At 39.9% G+C, this 20,931-nt stretch overlaps 1 protein-coding gene across 4 annotated transcripts in view; it reads right to left on the bottom strand.

Annotated features, from left to right (window-relative positions):
* The window catches only part of SYTL3 (synaptotagmin like 3), an 86,563-nt gene that overhangs the window by 42,887 nt on the left and 22,745 nt on the right, over window positions 1–20,931 (bottom strand). For all 4 annotated transcript variants that reach the window (XM_029223954.1, XM_029223958.1, XM_029223957.1 and 1 more), the window contains one exon: window positions 18,795–18,859. In XM_029223954.1, coding sequence (XP_029079787.1) covers window positions 18,795–18,859 — 65 coding nt within the window. The remainder of the gene's footprint in view (window positions 1–18,794; window positions 18,860–20,931) is intronic.

Raw genomic sequence — 20,931 nt, 5'->3', positions numbered from 1 at the left:
CCAGGATGAAAGGAGATACAGTGCACAACTGTGAGTCAGCCACCAACGCCTTCCAGAAGAACTGAAATTAATAATAGATTTATAATCCTGTTGGCAGAAAGTATCTCATCCAGTGCCCTTCTGCCACTAGACATTACTCTTCTGCTTAGCTGCAGGAAAGAAAAATAATTTTTTCCTTTAATTAAGCTCCCTGTATTCTATCAGCAGAAATTCTGGATGGCTTCTGTGTTAATAATCATCCTCAAGATATGGGCAGTATCTCTTCCACAAAGAGACACTTAAGGTTGAAGGTAACTGGCCCAGGCATGGTGTGAACCTGTGGATAACTGGGTATAAACTGCTTTTCCATGGCCTTTAATTTTCTCTAAAGATTGAACGTGGGTTTTAAGAGTTCTCTATCCTAAAGATTCTAGATATTAATCCCTTATCAGATATGTAATTTCCAAATATTTTCTCCCATTTCATGGGTTGACTTTTTCTCTGTTGATAATATCCTTTGAAGCACAAAAGTTTTTCATTTTGATGAAGTCTAGTTTATCTATTTCTTTTTTCTGTTGCCTGTGCCTTTCGTATCATATCTGAGAAATCACTGTCCTTTCAGACTTCAGACAATACTACAAAGCTACAGTAGTCAAAACAGCATGATATTAGCACAAAAACAGACATATGGATCAATGGAACAGAATAGAGAGCCTGGAAATAAACCCACACACCTACAGTCAATTAATCTTTGATAAAGGTGGCAAGAATATACAATGGAGAAAAGACAGTCTCTTCAGCAAGTGGTGTTGGGAAAGTTGGACAGTCACATGTGAATCAATAAAGTTAGAACACTCCCTCACACCATACACAAAAATAAACTCAAAATGGCTTAAAAAGACTTACATATAAGACATGACACACAACAGAATTCCTAGAAGAGAACATAGGTAAATATTCTGACATAAGTCGTAGCAATGTTTTCTTAGGTCAGTCTCCTAAGGCAATAGAAATAAAAGCAAAAATGAGCAAATGGGACCTTGTCAAACTTGGTTTTTGCACAGCAAGGGAAGCCATAAAGAAAAGACAACCTACAAACTGGGAGAAGATATTCACAAACGATGAGACTGACAAGGGCTTAGTTTCCAAAATATATCAACAGTTCATACAACAATATCAAAAAAAACAATCCAATGAAAAAATGGGCAGAAGACCTAAACAGACGTTTTTCCAAAGAAGATACATAAATGGGCAATAGGCATGTGAAAAAATGCTCAACATCACTAATTATTAGAGAAATATAAATCAAAACTACAATGAGGTACCACATCACACTGGTCAGAATGGCCATCATCAAAAAGTCTACAAATAATAAATGCTGGAGAGGGTGTGGAGAAAAGGGAACCCTCTTGCACTGCTGGTGGGAATGTAAATTGATACAGCCACTATGGAGAACAGTATGGAGCTTCCTTAAAAAACTAAAAATAGAATTACCATATGACCCAGCAATCCCACTACTGGGCATATATCCAGAAAAAACGCTAATTCAAAAAGATACATGCATCCCAATGTTCATAGCAGCACTATTCACAATAGCCAAGACGTGGAAACAACCTAAGCGTCCATCAACAGACGAACAGATAAAGAAGATGTGGTACATGTATACAATGGAGTATTACTCAGCCATTAAAAAAGAATGAAATAATGTCATTTGTAGCAATGTGGATGGACCTAGAGATTATCATACTAAGCGAAGTAAGTCAGACAGAGAAAATGAACAACGTATGTTATCACCTATACGTGGAATCTTTTTTCTCAATTACAAATGACCTTATTGTCAAAACAGAAACAGATTCACAGACATAGAAAACGTATGGTTACCAAAGGGGAAAGGGGGGTAGGGAGGGATAAACTAGGAGTTTGGGATTAACAGATACACACTACTATATATAAAATAGATAAACAACAAGGACCTACTGTACAGCACAAGTATATTCAATATCTTATGATAACCTATAATGGAAAAGAATTTGAAAAGAATTATATATATGAATATATATGAAACTGAATCACTTTGCTGTACACCTGAAGCTAACACAACATTGTAAATCAACTATACTTCAATTAAGAAAAAAAATCATTGTCAAACCAATGTCTTCTTCCCCCGTTTTAAGAGTTTTACAGTTTTAGGTCTTATTTTTAGGTCTTTGATCCTTTAACTTTTGTTTACGGTGTTAGGTAAGAGTCTAACTTCATTCTTTTACACGTACACATCCAGTTTTCCCAGCACCCTTTATTGAAAAGGCTGTCCTTTCCCCATTGAATGACATTGGCACCCTTGTCAAAAATCACTTGACTATACAACACAGGGAATATAGCCAACATTTTATAATAACTATAAATGGAGTATAACCTTTGAAAATTGTCAATCACTATGTTGTACACCTGTAACTTATATAATATTGTACATCAACTATACTTCGATTAAAAAAAAAAGTCAATCGTATGCACAAGAGTTTTGTTCCGGGATCTCTATTCTATTCCACTGGTCTACATGTCTGCCCTTATGCCAGGGCCTCACTCTTTGGATTACTGTGGCTTTGTAGTAAGTTCTGAAATCAGGAAGTATGAGTCTTCCAGCTTTCTTCTTCTTTTTCAAGAAACAAACAAAACAACCCAATTCAAATATGGGCAAAGACTTGAAGATACATTTCTCCAAAGAAGACAAAGAAATGGCCCAATAAGCAGATGAAAAGATATTAAACATCACTAATCATTAGGGAAATGTAAATCAAAACCACAATGATATAGCCACTATGGAAAAACAGTATGGAGGTTCCTCAGTTTATTTCTTTAAAAACTGAACTACTACATGATCCAGCAATCCCACTTCTGGGTACATATCCAAAGGAGATGAAATTACTACTTTAAGGAGACATCTGCAGTCCCATGTTCACTGCAGCATTATTCACAATAGCCAAGACATGGAAACAGTAAGTAACCATCAACAGATAAATGAATAAAGAAAATGTGGCATACACACAAACACACACACACAGGATGAAATATTATTCAGCCATAAAAAAGGAAATCCTGATATTTGCAACAACATGGAAAGACCCTGATAGCACTAAGCTAAGTGAAATAAGTCAGAGAAAGACAAGTGTCACATGATGTCAATTATATGTGGAATCTAAAATCACTGAACTTGTAGAAACGGAGGAGAATGGTGGTTGCCAAGAGCTGAGGGTTGGGGGAAATGGGGAGATGTTGGTCAAAGGCTACCAACTTTCACTTATAAGATGAGTAAGTTCTGGGGATCTAATGTATAGTGACCATGGTGACTATAGTTAACAATACTACGTGTACACTTGAAAGGTGCTTTGAGTAGAGCATTAATGTTCTCACCATGACAACAACAAAATGGTACTTATGTGAAGTGAAGGATGTGTTAACAAACTTTATGGCGGTAAACATTTGAGATATATACATATATATACATATATATACACACATATATACACACACACATATATATATATACATAAATCATCAAGAAATAAAAAGAATCCATACACAGAACTGAATAAATGTCAGGCTTGCAGATACCCAATAAAGGCAGACTGAATGCCTAAAACAACCACCACAATTAGATATCACCTCATACCCATTACAATGGCTCTTAAACAACAACAACAATAAAAAAGAGAAAACAAGTGTTAGCACAGATATGGAGAAATTGGAACCCTTGTGAATTTCTAGTAGGAACATAAAATGGGGCAGCCACTATGGAAAAACAAAATGGCAGTTCCTCAGAAAATTAAACACAGAATTACCATTTGATCCAGCAATTCCAATTCTGGGTAAAAACACAAAAGAAGTGAAAGCAGGGACTTGAACAGATATTTCAATGTTCATAGAAGCATTATTCATAATAGCCAAAAGGTAGAAGCAACCCAAGTGTCCACGGATACCTGAATGGATAAACAAAATGTGGGATATACATCCAATGAAATGTCATTCAGTCTTGCAAAGGAATAAAATTCTGATATATGCTACAACATGGATAAAACTTGAAGACATGCTAAGTGAAATAAGGACAAATATATTATGATTCCGCTTATATGAGCTACTTAGAGTAATCAAAATCATAGAGACAGAAAGTAGAAGGGTGGTTGTCAGAGGCTGCAAGAGGGGGGCAGAAGGGATGGAGGAGTTGTTTAATGGGTACAGAGTTGCAGTTTTGCAAGACGAAAACGTTCTAGAGATAGATGGTGGTAGTGGTTAAAAAACAATGAAAAGTTACTAATGCTACTGAACTGTACACTTAGAAATAGTTAAAATCATAAATTTTATATTATGTATATTTTACAACAATAAAAAAATGAACCTGGAGTTCTTCAATTTAAAATGATGTCTTGGATAGCCTCATCCACCAGAGGGCAGACAGCAGAAGCAAGAAGAACTACAATCGTGCAGCCTGTGGAACAAAAACCACATTCACAGAAAGATAGACAAGATGAAAAGGCAGAGGGCTATGTACCAGATGAAGGAACAAGATAAAACCCCAGAAAAACAACTTAATGAAGTGGAGATAGGCAACCTTCCAGAAAAAGAATTCAGAATAATGATAGTGAAGATGATCCAGGACCTCGGAAAAAGAATGGAGGCAAAGATAGAGACGATGCAAGAAATGTTTAACAAAGACCTAGAAGAATTAAAGAACAAACAAACAGAGATGAAAAATATAATAACTGAAATGAAAACTACACTAGAAGGAATCAATAGCAGAATAACTGAGGCAGAAGAATGGATAAGTGACCTGGAAGACAGAATGGTGGAATTCACTGCTGCGGAACAGAATAAAGAAAAAAGAATGAAATGAAATGAAGACAGCCTAAGAGACCTCTGGGACAACATTAGACGCAACAACATTCACATTATAGGGGTCCCAGAAGGACAAGAGAGAGAGAAAGGACCAAAGAAAATATTTGAAGAGATTATAGTCGAAAACTTCCCTAACACGGGAAAAGAAATAGCCACCCAAGTCCAGGAAGCACAGAGAGTCCCATACAGGATAAACCCAAAGGAGAAACATGCCGAGACACATAGTAATCAAACTGGCAGAAATTAAAGACAAAGAAAAATTATTGAAAGCAGCAAGGGAAAAACAACAAATAACATAAAAGGGAACTCCCATAAGGTTAACAGCTGATTTCTCAGCAGAAACTCTACAAGCCAGAAGGGAGTGGCATGATATACTTAAAGTGATGAAAGGGAAAAACCTACAACCAAGATTACTCTACCTGGCAAGGATCTCATTCAGATTCAATGAAGAAATCAAAAGCTTTACAGACAAGCAAAAGCTAAGAGAAGTCAGCACCACCAAACCAGCTCTACAACAAATGCTAAAGGAACTTCTCTAAGTGGGAAACACAAGAGAAGAAAAGGACCTACAAAAACAAACCCAAAACAGGGGACTTCCCTGGTGGCGCAGTTGATAAGACTCCACGCTCCCAATGCAGGGGGCCCAGGTTCAATCCCTGGTCAGGGAACTAGATCCCACATGCATGCTGCAACTAAGAGTTTGCATGCTGCAACTAAGGAGACCTGGAGCCACAACTACGGAGCCTGCCTGCTGCAGCTAAGACCTGGCGCAACCAAATAAATAATTAAATATTTTAAAAAACCAAAACAATTAAGAAAATGGTCACAGGAACATACATACCAATAATTACCTTAAACATGAATGGATTAAATGTTCCAACCAAAGACATAGGCTTGCAGAATGGATACAAAAACAAGACCCACATATATGCTGTCTACAAGAGACCCAATTCGGACCTAGGGACACATACAGACAAAGTAAGGGGATGGACCATGCAAATGGAAATCAAAAGAAAGCTGGAGTAGCAATACTCATATCAGATAGACTAGACTCTAAAGAATGTTATAAGAGACAAGGAAGGACACTACATAATGATTAAGGGATCAATCCAAGAAGAAGATATAACAATTTTAAATATATATGCACCCGACATAGGAGCACCTCAATACATAAGGCAACTGCTAACAGCTATAAAAGAGGAAATCGACAGTAACACAATAATAGGGGGGCACTTTAACACCTCACGTGTCACCAATGGACAGATCATCCAAAATGAAAATAAATAAGGAAACAGAAGCTTTAAATGACACAATAGACCAGATAGATTTAATTGATATTTATAGGACATTCCATCCAAAAACAGCAGATTACACTTTCTTCTCAAGTGCGCACAGAACATTCTCCAGGATGGATCACATCTTGGGTCACAAATCAAGCCTCAGTAAATTTAAGAAAACTGAAATCATATCAAGCATCTTTTCTGACCATAACACTATGAGATTAGAAATGAATTACAGGGGAAAAAACGTAAAAAACACAAACACATGGAGGCTAAACAATACATTACTAAATAACCAAGAGATCACTGAAGAAATCAAAGAGGAAATAAAAAAATACCTAGAGACAAGTGACAATGAAAACACTATGATCCAAAACCTATGGGATGCAGCAAAAGCAGTTCTAAGAGGGAAGTTTATAGCTACACAAGCCTACCTCAAGAAACAAGAAAAATCTCAGATAAACAACCTAATGCTACACCTAAAGGAACTAGAGAAAGAAGAACAAACAAAACCCAAAGTTAGCAGGAGGAAAGAAATCATAAAGATCAGACCAGAAATAACTGAAATAGAAACAAAGAATAGCAAAGATCAATAAAACTAAAAGCTGGTTCTTTGAGAAGATAAAACAAAATTGATAAACCATTAGCCAGACTCATCAAGAGGGAGAGGACTCAAATCAATAAAATTAGAAATGAAAAGGGAGAAATTACAACAGACACCGCAGAAATACAAAACATCCTAAGACACTACTACAAGCAACTGTATGCCAATAAAATGGACAACCTGGAAGAAATGGACAAATTCTTAGAAAGATATAACCTTCCAAGACTGAAGCAGGAAGAAACAGAAAACATGAACAGACCAATCACAAGTAATGAAACTGAAACTGTGATTAAAAATCTTCCAACAAACAAAAGTCCAGGACCAGATGGTTTCACAGGTGAATTCTATCAAACATTTAGAGAAGAGCTAACAGCCATCCTTCTCAAACTCTTCCAAAAAATTGCAGAGGAAGGAACACTCCCAAACTCATTCTATGAAGCCACCATCACCCTGATACCAAAACCAGACAAAGATACTACAAAAAAAGAAAATTACAGACTAATATCACTGATGAATATAGATGCAAAAACCCTCAACAAAATACTAGCAAACAGAATCCAACAACACATTAAAGGGATCATATACCATGATCAAGTGGGGTTTATCCCACTGACACAAGGATTCTTCAATATATGCAAATCGGTCAATGTGATACACCATATTAACAAATTGAAGAATAAAACCCATATGATCATCTCAATAGATGCAGAGAAAGCTTTTGACAAAATTCAACACCCATTTATGATCAAAACTCTCCAGAAAGTGGGCATAGAGGGAACCTACCTCAACATAATAAAGGCCATATATGACAAACCCACAGCAAACATCATTCTCAATGGTGAAAAACTGTAAGCATTTCCTCTAAGATCAAGGACAAGACAAGGATGTCCACTCTCACCACTATTATTCAACATAGTTTTGGAAGTTCTAGCCACAGCAATCAGGGAAGAAAAAGAAATAAAAGGAATACAAATTGGAAAAGAAGAAGTAAAACTGTCATTCTTTGCAGATGACATGATACTATACATAGAGAATCCTAAAGATGCCACCACAAAACTACTAGAGCAAATCAATGAATTTGGTAAAGTAGCAGGATACAAAATTAATGCACAGAAATCTCTTGCATTCCTATACACTAATGATGAAAAATCTGAAAGAGAAATTAAGGAAACACTCCCATTTACCACTGCAACAAAAAGAATAAAATACCTAGGAATAAACCTACCTAGGGAGACAAAAGACCTGTATGCAGAAAACTATAAGACACTGATGAAACAAATTAAAGATGATACCAAAAGATGGGGAGATAAACCATGTTCTTGGATTGGAAGAATATTGTGAAAATGACTATACTACCCAAAGCAATCTACAGATTCAATGCAATCCCTATCAAATTACCAATGGCATTTTTTACAGAACTAGAACCAAAAAATCTTAAAATTTGTATGGAGACACAAAAGACCCCGAATAGCCAAAGCAGTCTTGAGGGAAAAAACAGAGCTGGAGGAATCAGACTCCCTGACTTCATACTATACTACAAAGCTACAGTAATCAAGACAATGTGGTACTGGCACAAAAACAGAAACATAGATCAATGGAGTAAGATAGAAACCCCAGAGATAAACCCACGCACCTATGGTCAACTAATCTATGACAAAGGAGGCAAGGATATACAATGGAGAAAAGACAGTCTCTTCAATAAGTGGTGCTGGGAAAACTGGACAGCTACATGTAAAGAACGAAATTAGAACACTCCCTAACACCATACACAAAAATAAACTCAAAATGGATTCGAGACCTAAACATAAGACCAGACACTATAAAACTCTTAGAGGAAAACATAGGAAGAACACTCTTTGACATAAATCACAGCAAGATCTTTTTTGATCCACCTACTAGAGTAATGGAAATAAAAACAAAAATAAACAAATGGGACCTAAGGAAATTTAAAAGCTTTTGCACAGCAAAGGAAACCATAAACAAGAAGAAAAGACAACCCTCAGAATGGGAGAAAATATTTGCAAATCAATGGACAAAGGATTAATCTCCAAAATATATAAACAGCTCATGCAGCTCAATATTAAGAAAACAAATAACCCCATCCAAAACTGGGCAGAATATCTAAACAGACATTTCTCCAAAGACAACATGCAGATGGCCAAGAAGCACATGAAAAGCTGCTCAACATCACTAATCATTAGAGAAATGCAAATCAGAACTACAGTGAGGTATCACCTCACACTGGTCAGAATGGCCATCATTAACAAGTCTACAAATAACAAATGCTGGAGAGGGTGTGGAGAAAAGGGAACCCTCTTGCACTGTTGGTGGGAATGTAAACTGATACAGCCACTATGGAGAACAGTATGGAGGTTCCTTAAAAAACTAAAAATAGAACTACCATATGACCCAGCAATCCCACTACTGGGCATATACCTGAGAAAACCATAATTCAAAGAGTCATGTACCACAACGTTCACTGCAGCACTATTTACAATAGCCAGGTCATGGAAGCAACCTAAATGCCCATCGACAGACGAACGGATAAAGAAGATGTGGTACATATATACAATGGAATATTACTCAGCCATAAAAAGGAACGAAATTGGGTCATTTGTTGAGACGTGGATGGATCTAGAGACTGTCATACAGAGTGAAGTAAGTCAGAAAGAGAAAGACAAATATCATATATTAACGCATATATGTGGAACCTAGAAAAATGGTACAGACGAACCAGTTTGCAGGGCAGAAATTGAGACACAGATGTAGAGAAGAAACGTATGGACACCAAGGAGGTAAAGCCACGGCGGGGTGGTGGTGGTGGTGTGATGAATTGGGCGATTGGGATTGACATGTATACACTGATGTGTATAAAATTGATGACTAATAAGAACCTGCTGTATAAAAAAAATAAAAAAAAACTGTTGTCTATCAGCTTCAGAATAAAGACTAAATACCTAAAAAAAATAAAATAAAATGATTTCTTGTTTAAGTGTATGTGTGTCTGGTCTTTTAAAAAGTGTATTCATATAAATAGTTTACTGTCCAATTGTCAAGATACTCCCTGGGAACTACCCTAGTCAGTATTTTAGTCTAAACATGTAAGCATATGAATTCTGAATTCAGAAATCGTATTCAACTATTTCACCTTGGTTTCCCATTCTGTTCATTTAACTAGGAAAAGTGATGACGGAGAGCAAGTTGGTCTTGACAATTCAAGACCAAAGACGTGGGCTGCCTAGACGGCCTCATTATCAAGGGGTAGTGGACAGAGCATGGGGGATGGCGGGAGGGGCAGAGACAGAGAAATGCTCCTGGTAGGAGCACTGCGGCTCAGAAGGCAGCAGGGAAGCCCTAGTCTCCTGGCGAATATTTGAAATACAAAAAATATGTATCTGGGGTGAATCGATAGTTTCCAAGAAACTTGGACAGTCTAAACAATTCAGTTTTTGAGTTGCTGCTATGGACAAAGTCAAAGGCATCACGAAACCAAAGATGACCAAACTCAAGAACCTGCCTCCAGAAGATTATCACCTAGAAACACTGGTTGAAAATAAAGTTCGAAGGTCAAGGTCTTACTTCACTGCATTAACCATTATCTGACTTGATAGTTTCTGTTCTAACCAGTTTAAATGGTCCAGTCTAAACATCCATCAGGGACGTGACAAGCAATCCAATCAGCTGGGAAAATCACTTCTTCTGAAAATCATTTCACCACGCTCTCTTCTGGGTACCTATTTTGTCTTTTCCTCCTAAAGAGAGTAGTGAGAAGAAAATATTCAACCGAGTAAGATGCCACATTTTCTTTAAAATAAGACAAAAGCATATGCAAAATTTTATACCTGGAAATAAACATGATTTCATAAAGACACCCTCTCATGCACGTAAGCACTAGCACTGCATTTGTAACTTACAGAAAGCTTGTGCCTGAATCATTTTTGTAGAATCCTCTAAATTGCGGGGGAAGTGCTTTTCTGAGCCAATAAGTAGAGACGCGATAAAGGCAGGGCCTTGTGATAGAGTCACTACATACATGCTGGTGCCCACTTCTTTTAATTCACAAACCTGAGTGTTTCAGGCACACACAGCCAGTCAGATGCCGTCATGATGGCCCTGCGGTCAGATGGACTACATCCAAGAATAAAACTCTGAAAAGTCACACGAAGAACTGAATCACATTCACCACTGAGAAGGGGAGAGAAAAGTTATTTCCCTTCATAATTATTAGGCATAGTATCATCCTGGTTAGTTATATAGTAGGTCCCCAAGACCATTAACAGAGGCTCTGTCTAAAGTGAAGTCTTCCTACATGATTTCCCCAGTTATCGACAAGAGCAAAAACCACAATATATTGTTTATATATCACATTTGATCATTTTTAAACTTGAAAAGTACTAGTATTAAAAGTATTAGTGCCATGACCTTTCTGCTTTTAAACTCAAATATCAAGTCATAAGATGTCACGGTTGTAAAAATATCTCTTTTTAAAGAATAAAGTAAAAACATGTACCTGTACAGCAAGGAGCCAGAAGAGGGCACTCTCTTTATATGCTTAGCAGATGCCAAAAGAGGAAGTAAAGATGGGTTTCAGTCTGTTTTCTAGTTATTAGTGATATCGAAAAGTTCCATCACAATTGTTCATTAAATTTGCTACTTTACCAGCGCCTCTCAAACTTAAAGAGCATAAGAAGAATTACCTGGGGACTTGTTAAATATAGTCGGACCCTGTGTCCACGGGATCTACATCTGTATTCAACCAACCTCGGTGGAAAACTTTCAAAAAACAAAAATTCCAGAAAGCTCCAAAAAGCAAAACTTGAATTTGTGGCACACTGGAGACTATTTACATAGTATTTACAGCTATTTACATCGTATATTACATTGTATTAGGTATTATAAGGAATCTAAAGATGCTTTAAAGTATACAGGAGGATGTAGACAGGTTATATGAAAATACTACACCATTGCATATAAGGGACTTGAGCATCCTCAGATTTTGGTACCCAAGGGGTACTGGACCCAAACCACGTGGATATCAAGCGATGTCTGTACATACTCTTGGGTCCCACCTGGTCCCACTGAATCACAACTTTGAATTTAATATGAAAGAGCCCTCAGCTGATCCTCGAGCAGGGGCCTCAGAAGCGGCAGTAAAACCCTCTGCAGGGAGATTCCCAAGTGCCTGAGAGTGGAGGGGGAGGTAACAGTACCAGAAGGGCAGGGAGCTGCTTAAAGACGCCCTGGATGCCCTTGAAAATCTGTGCATTTTGATCACTCTGATATACCACAGATGAAATGCAACTATGGCATATAAGGAGTTAAGACAACAAAACTAAATATTAAATTACAAGATCTTAGAGGGAAAAAAAAGCCAGTCTATAATCAGAAAAAAAAATTTTAAGGAGAGCAAAATATTTAAATACTTTTCATATCATCTCCCTGCAAAAATGGAGAACTGGGGCTCATTGTTTGGTTTTAAATCTTTTTAATGGTTGGAAGATTAGCAAAACAAACTACCACAATTAATACCTATTCTTCTTCACTGGATTATTACTTACACCTTATCTATTTTCGAGGGAAATTTGGGGAGCATTTATCTTAAATGGCACATATCCAATAGGACCATTAAAAGAGATAAGTAGAAGCATAAAAGAAGGAAATTGGGTGACAGAGGGCATACTGATTCCTGGAATTACTTCAACTGGACATTAAATTTAGCTGTAGGTTTCTGGATGCCCAAAAGGAAAAGAACTCTGTTTTCGTTCTTAGGTGCCTAGTCAGTGCCACCACTGGCAATGGGTACTACTACATATAGCAACACCTTTTATCTCTGAACAGCTCTATCCTTGCTTCATTCATTCACTTACTCATTTGCTCATAGCTCATAGCCTCAAAGGATTCAAAATCTGGGTGTGTCATCCATGTGGTCAACCCCGCCACCCCGCCAGAGCTCAGGGCTGGGGTACAAGGTGAGCGGTACCTTGAAGCTGTGCAAATCAATGGCCCTGAGTTACAAGCCAATGGGGAAGGGACTGATTATAGAACAAATTGTACTGAGAAAACTGATGCTTGGGAGAATAAAGTAAAATTAGATCCGGCCTCCTGATGCATTGTGAAGAGTTGAACGTAAATAAAACATAGAAATTAGAAGTAAATATGGATATCCAACCGATGGCAGGATAAGGAAGGAGTCTTTAAGCATAAAAGAAAGAAATTATACAGGAAAAGGTAGCTGTGACTATCAACAAGGGAAAAAAAAACTGTCAGAAAACATAAAGGTACATATTCAACTTACAAGACCAAAGAGGGCAAACACCCTTAATATGAAGAACAACTACAGAAGGTCAAAAAGGTGGAAAATATTCAACCCCATTAGTCATGGCAAGAATTTAAACAGCAAGCAACTATTCTGGATGACAAATGTGGTTTTACCAGACGACAAAGATGCTGTTGTTTATTTTTAAGGATAGTTCCTACTGGTGAGAAGAAGGGTACACCCTTCCTGGAGGCAATGTGCCAAACCTTTCATCTTGTCCTTCTGCTTCTGGAAGTATTCAGAGACATGACAAGGATTTATCTACCAGCATGTTCACTGCACTTTTATTTATTATTTTAATAATATTATAAGCTCCCAAAAATGTAACAACAAAACTTGAAATTCCCTAACTTTACAACAATAGCAATTTGGTTACATAAATGCTGTCACATTCCAACGATGGAATGAGATGCAGTCACCAGAAATCATATAGTAAATGACATTTAAGGATATGAAGAAAATGTTCTTTGTAAATTACTAGATGAAGAAATATCAGTATAAAAGTCTATGTACCATTTGATCCCAATTTTGTAAACACATTAGCTCAACTCATGAAATTGCCTCTATTCAATTTTTTTTTTACCTAAAAATATCAATTCCTTACGGCTTAGTCTAAATGCTTTTTTAAATGTGTGTGTAGCGTCATCCATATACATATATGGATACATATATTCACCACATAACAGAAATGACATGCCCCAACTATAAACAGTTCTCAGGGTGACGTCACCATATTTTCAATATGCTTATGCTTTTCTTCAGTTTTTTTTTAAATGAATGTATATTAGGTTTACATTCAGAACAGAATCACAAATATAACTTGAAATCATGTTCAAGAAGACAGGATGTAATGGGGGCCAGAGTGTGGTGAGGGGGCCGCTCTCGGACCCGAGCCTGCCAGTGTCGGGTGAATGTGCGCACATTTCCCCGAGGGGAGTCTGGCAAAACACGTCAAGCCTCTCAAGTGTTCACACGTCTGACCAGTCATTCTCCTAAGAATCTGTCCAAAGGAAATGAACAGAGATGCCAAGATACCTGTACAGGCTGTTCACTGCAGAATTATCTACAGTATGATAATTTGAATACAGCGATACACTCACAGACAAGAGGGAACAAGTTAATAAACGGTAGTACATCCATCTGATACATGTTATGTAGTCATGAATGTATGTTGGAAGGTCTTAATAGCATGAGGACATGTTTATGCTAAGCTGAATTTTAAAAGCAAGACAAAAACCTATATATACTCTGACCACAAACACACTTTAAAAATTGCTAAGTCTGGGGACTTCCCTGGTGGCGCAGTGGTTAAGAATCTGCCTGCCAATGCAGGGGACACGGGTTCAATCCCTGGTCCGGGAAGATCCCACGTGCCGCAGAGCAACTAAGCCCGTGCACCACAACTACTGAGCCTGCACTCTAGAACCCACGAGCCACAACTACTGAGCCCTTGTGCCACAACTACTGAAGCCCGTGCACCTACAGCCCGTCCTCTGCAACAAGAGAAAGCATCGCAATGAGAAGCCTGCACACCGCAACAAAGAGTAGCCCCCACTCGCCGCAACTAGAGACAGCCCGTGTGCAGCAACGAAGAACCAACACAGCCAAAAATAAATAAATTTTTTTTAAAAATTGCTAAGTCTGTATGTGCACCCACATGGACAGGATCACCTAGAAAGAGGGCCAGGAGAGTGTGTGCATGTGTGTGTGTGGTGCACGTGTGTGCAATTAACAGTGGCTTTTTTGTTTGGGGTTTTTTTTTTTTTTTGTCTGTGCGCGTGACATGTGGGATCTTAGTTCCCCCACCAGGGATCAAACCCACGTCCCCTGCAGTGGAAGCGTGGAGTCATAACTACTGGACCTCCAGGGAGGTCCCTAACTAACAGTAGTTTTAACCAGCGGTGGGATTTTTATTGCCTGTCTATTGTTCTGCATTTCCCAAATATTCTGCAATGAATAGGCATTACTTCTATAATCAGAAAATAACTTATTTTAAAAGAGAAAAGAAATCTCCCCCCTCACAGAGGATGGAGTATGGGGAAGCAGGTGGAGTCATGGAGATGAGCCAGGGGCTACAGCACTGAAGTGGGAATGAAGGGCCAGAGGAAGACTGAAGAGACGGGGGCAGGACAAATGGCAGCATCTGCTGACTCACTGGACGTGGCCTGGGGAGGAAGAGGGAGGAGTGAAGGATTCCGAGGTCCCAGGCTCGGGATAGGGAATACAGGATGCGGCAGCTAGCCTCCTCCCTCCTGATATCCACACCCTTGTGAATAGAGCTGACCTACAGGATACAGCAGGAGTGACAGGGTGTGACTTCTGATGCTAGGCCATAAGGATACTGATGGAGACAGAAAATAGAAAGTAGGATCGTGGTTACAAGGGGCTTTGCAAGGGGAGACCGTGGGATGATAAATTCTGAAGATGGACAGTAGTGATGGTTGCAGAACAAGTGCATGTACTTAACGCCATTGAACTATACAGTTAAAAACGGTTAAAATAGTAAATTTCATATCACGTATAAATTTCACAATAAAAAAAATTTTTAATATGAAGATGGATCGCAGAGCTCTGCCTTGGTCTGTCTTGGGTCACTTGCCCTGCGGGAAGCCAGTCGCCATGTCGTGAGGGCCCTCAAACCGCCCCGTGGAGAGGTCTAGGCGTGGAGGAAACAAAGCCCCCTGCTAACAGCAGCATTAACTAGTCAGGTACATGCGTCCTGAGCCCCCAGAAGGCAGATCCCCCAACCCCAGGCAAGCCTTCAGCTGGGGACAGAAACCATATAAAATGATAATGTTAACTGTTTTAAGCCACTAAGTTGGGGAGGAATTTTTAACCCAGCAATAGGTAACTAATGCCTAGAAAGAGGCACAAATCTGAGCTGTCTCGTCCCCTTTCCTGGTTTAAGCCACCATCGCATTTTCCTAGCTTCCACTTAGGAGGCAGAAGGCTGGAAAGAGCCGTGTTCACACCATTACGACGAACACACTAGGGAATACGCAGAATCACACTTTTTCTCAAACACATCAGAGCACGAGGTGGCAGCTGGCTGCCTATTAGGGCCCAGCAGGGAGTGGGAAAGGGAGCCGGGAGTCAGGGAGGGGGGAGGGGCCTGACCCTTCCTCTTCACCAGCAGCCCTGGCGGTGTACTGCTGCCTGCAGTCACCATCTCTGTGCTCCCTCGCTGGTCTCCTTCTGCCTTTCCAGTCCTCCAACAATACCTGTTGAACCTATTCCCTAAACTAAATTCCGTTTCTTCCAATCTGCGTGGTTTCTGTTTTCCTACCTGGCCCTCAACTTGATAGAGCACCCAAACTCAGTTCAATCTCTTTTGGGGACAGAGATAAGTGTGGCAGAGTTTCCGCCTGTCCAGGTAAACCTGCAGCATCCTAGCCTGGACCACCTCTGCTGACTCATCTCCTCCCCACCTCCCCCCACCTGTGGTCTGGCGCACAGTCCTACTTGTGACCCCCAAACATGGCACTTTTCTTCATCTCGCCACGCCTTCCGAGCCCAACTCTACTAAAATAGGACAATAGGAAAACGAGGCACCTCAGCATTTGAGGAAGCATTGAAGAGAAGGAAGGAGTCGTTTTTCTTTGGTTTGTTTTATACCTTGGGAATAGACAACAAAAATTTAAAAGGATGATTTATGCTTAGGCTGACTTTCATTCCTCTAATTTTTTTCCTCACTGATGTTTTCACTCTGGTGGAAAGTCACTGGACAAGAACGAGAAACCCGGGAAGTCAGTCTCATTTCTTTCCTCCTCCCCTTCCTGTCACCAGGATAACCTACTTCTTCCTCTCACTCAGAAGAGTGCTGGACACACGCACGTGCACACACGTATTCTGGCCTGCAAATCAATTTCCCATCTGAAGTAATGATACCGAAACTTACAATGTATTAAAAAAATTCTGGGATGTCTTCAGTGAGGTGGTTTGAGAGGTAACAGAAACTTCACTTCCTACAGACTTTTTATGAACTAGGACTAGATGTAAAAAATGAGAATCTATCTACCGCCTGAATAAAACCCTAGCCTCCCAACTGAAAAGTATTTTCAAGAATCAAAACAATAAAATGTATAGGAAGACTCCAGACTGCCACGGCTTGCTTAGGTGATGCAATGGATATAGGCTGATGGCCCCAAGGGAGCAAACACTGCTCGGAAGATAAAAAAAATCTTTAGATATCTCAATGATTTGTGCTCTGCTCCAAAAGGCCTCCATACATAAATATATAGCTATAGTTATGCAGTATACCTGTGATATGAAACTTTCATGGACTGGTAATATTTAGGGGAAAAAGTGTTAACAAGGCTGTTTGGGAACTAGAGAGAGGACACTAGAGAAAAAAGGATTGAGAAACACAGGTCTAGATAAAAGTCATACACGCTGCAGTTTTTTTTCTGGGCTTGAGCACTCCCATCAGTATTATATATTCCTCCAGATTTCTAATCAACTCTGCAGAATCATCACTTTTTCTTGAGTAAGAAGAGTCAGGAATGTAATCCAGGGGAGAATTTACCGCCGACTAAATCTCGGTGCACAGTGCTTTTATGAAAGCTGATTGTCAACACCCAGACGAATGGCTTCCTTTACGTGCCAACACACACTTTGGTTGAGGCTAAATAGCTTATTTCTCCACCTCAAACTGTTACTATTCCCCCCCACCAGAAAAAAAAAAAGTGTTTCTAGGGCTTCCCTGGTGGCGCAGTGGTTGGGAGTCCGTCTGCCGGTGCAGGGGACACGGGTTCGTGTCCCAGTCCGGGAGGATCCCACGTGCCGCGGAGCGGCTGGGCCCGTGAGCCATGGCCTCTGGGCCTGTGTGCATCCGGAGCCTGTGCTCCGCGACGGGAGGGGCCACAACAGTGAGAGGTCCAGGCTCCCCTGTGCGCAGTCCCCACGGTGACACATCAGAGACGGGTGCCACCTGTGTTACCACCGTGGACAGATGGGGTGTACAGAGCCATGCTGCCTCTGCGCTATTCTGATGACACATGTGTGCGCCTCTGCCTGATAAGTTACCCTCTTATCTGCACAGCTCACTTGCTGTGACGTGACACTTCAGTAACCAAAGCGTGACCCGTTTTCTCCATGGCCTTGAGTCCCAGTTACTAATCACACCATTACGTCAACTTTGCAAGTACTTTACAAGACATCCGGGTACACGAACCAAATACACACCTCCACTCACATAATCACATGTGCTCACTTCATGGTCACCGATATCTGCTAAATTCTAACGCAGTCCACTCACTGTGGCCTTCAGTTATTCATTCAATCATTTTGATCAAGGTTTGGGGCTAATAAGATTTTAAAAGCAGTTTCTGCTTGTGGAGAGAAAGAGAAGCGCACAAATAATGATATAATATGAGGCATTGCAACAATGATGGAAGAGATGTATTTACAAACTGGTGTTTCGGAAGAGGGAGACATCACCCCCAGAAGCAGAAGTCAGGGAAACTTCATGGAAAACAGGTGGATTTCAGCAGGGTTAGGGGTGGGGTAAGTGCGGGGACAGAGGGAAACCCCACAAGCGAAGGTGGTAAACCGCATGCGCTGAGGGGCAGAGGCAGGAAAGTTTAGACAAAAGGAACAGGAGGGCTGACCGGACAGAAGCCCATACACCACGTCTTGTTAAGTTTTTCATGTTCAAAATCTTAACAGCAAATGTTTTTAAACTGGGAATACGTCATATTTCTTTAGTAAACGTTTTGAGAGCATTTACCTTCAGTTGGAAATTTCCTGGCTCGTTCCTCAAAGAACCATTCTCCAGTTTTTATTTTCACATTTCTGAAAAGCAAGCAGAAAGGAAGCCTCAGAAGGAGATGTGGGTGGTGCCGTATTTGGCTCATACAAGGTAGGGAGGTATCATCATAACACTAGTCTGGCAAAGGACCTGAGTTCAAATTCCTGGCCCAGATCCCTAACTATACAGATTTCCCATAGAGATTAAGTGATCTGACTAGAAAGCGCAAATCTGAAAAAGAATATATATAATACATTATATATACATAAACTGAATCACTTTGCTGTACACCTGAAATGAATACAACATTGTAAATCAACTATACTTCAATGAGAAATAAAAGTAAAATAAAAAGATAAATTTTTTTAAAAAGCAGCAAAGCTGGAGTTTCTACTTGGGTACATTTTACCCTGCATGTCAATGTAATGTAACAATAAACATACAAGGAGAAACAAAGCTGCCATCAAAATGATCAATTTATCATGTTCATGGTGGGGAGTAACGGCATGAAGGAAAACCAACAAAGAAATTCGGTGCTGTCTATCTAGCTAAGAAAGAGATCATCCTTAGTTAGGCTAGGCTGAGGTTCGTTTGAGCTAACTACAACATTTACCAAGAACCAACAGAGCAGATTCACCTGAGAAGTTTCCTGGGAGCACCTGAAATCCGGGATATGGGATCAAAGGGCTTCACTGGAGATTTGGGGACCACTTGAGAGACAGGGGCCGTGACCTCTCGTTGGGAAGCCGGTCTGACAGCGGCTCCCTGGGCATCTCTACATCCCCTCCCATCCTCCTCATAGGCACAGCCGCATGGGAGCACTTTGTACGGTCACCGGTTGAAACTCAAGTCCCAAAGCCTGTTTTACTCTTGATGGTTTCCAAGTTTCTAAAGAAACCACCCTCAACCTCAAAGAGCCTCAGAAAGGTAGAATTGTCAATAGCCTTATCAGGACATAAAAAGTTAAACACACAGATATTATAAATTATTCACACCATTAACATAATGTGCCATAAAGCTTGTCAATCCCTAGGTCCTGCAAATTTAAGAAAAATGAAAACTTCAAATTCTCTTCTATAAGTACTTACGGAAACACACTCTCCCTTAGGTTCTTTCAGGCTATGTACGATCTCAAATGGATTTTAAGTTAATGCTTACAAATGCAGTAAATTCACAAATACACTGCAATCTACTTTGTACCCTATCTTTCTCTCTGGAGCTTTAGTTGTCAGAAGACATCAACCAATCCCCTCCCCTTCGTCCTGTTAACTATCCCCAATGCTTAGTGACCAGAACAAGGAAAACATACGCAGAGCATTTACGGATTTTGGCAACAGAAGTTTGATAATCAGTCACTATCATTAAGAGCCAAAGATATATCACAGCTGCGTGTTTTACATATCATGAGAGAGACGGGAAACTTTTCATCTGTAAAATCAGAAACTCAGATATCTAATGCACTAAATCGACACAAAACCCATGAAGGAGAACTCAGCATCTCAACGGAAGTTTTCCCCTCTGGTACTTGAAGACAAGCAGAGGATCAAAACCCAGGGAAAGTTCACAGAGATTAAAGGGGGGCGAGGGGTGCGTTCACGCTCCTTTGAATTGCCATACCCACAACTGCTCTATTTCTGAGGACGCTTCCTCCATCCTTATACAGCGGGACAAAGTCTAAGGGGACCGTAGGGGAGGAAAATCAAATGTGGAAACAAGGAGGCCTCCAGCTGATAAACAAACGTCACTTCCTGATGTTTATTTCCCTGGGGGTGGTGACCCTTCCAGCTCATCTACTCTCTCACACTCTCCAGCCCATTACCTGTGACCAAAAGCATTTACGTATGAGACAGGTGCTGGGGGCAGGGCGTGGCCTCAGACTGGACCTGAGAGAGATCAGAACTAAGAGTTAAGCAGTAATTCAAACCATGAACTTACAGTCAGCTGAGCTATAGCCAGACACAGGCCACCACTGAGGAGTAATCACACCTGTAGATGCACAATCACGAAAAAGGAAGAGCAGGTAAGGGGACGGAGGAGAGGAAGGTGAGAACGCCCGAATAAACATTTTATTTTTATTACATTTTACAACATTTTATTACAAAGTCCTCTTCTAGCC

Source organism: Monodon monoceros, unplaced genomic scaffold (assembly GCF_005190385.1).
Source record: "Monodon monoceros isolate NGI ecotype Baffin Bay Population unplaced genomic scaffold, NGI_Narwhal_1 Super_Scaffold_15, whole genome shotgun sequence".
Taxonomy (NCBI): Eukaryota; Metazoa; Chordata; class Mammalia; order Artiodactyla; family Monodontidae; genus Monodon; species Monodon monoceros.
The sequence above is the reverse complement of the archived record's forward strand: the minus strand, read 5'-3'. Positions and strand labels throughout refer to the sequence as shown.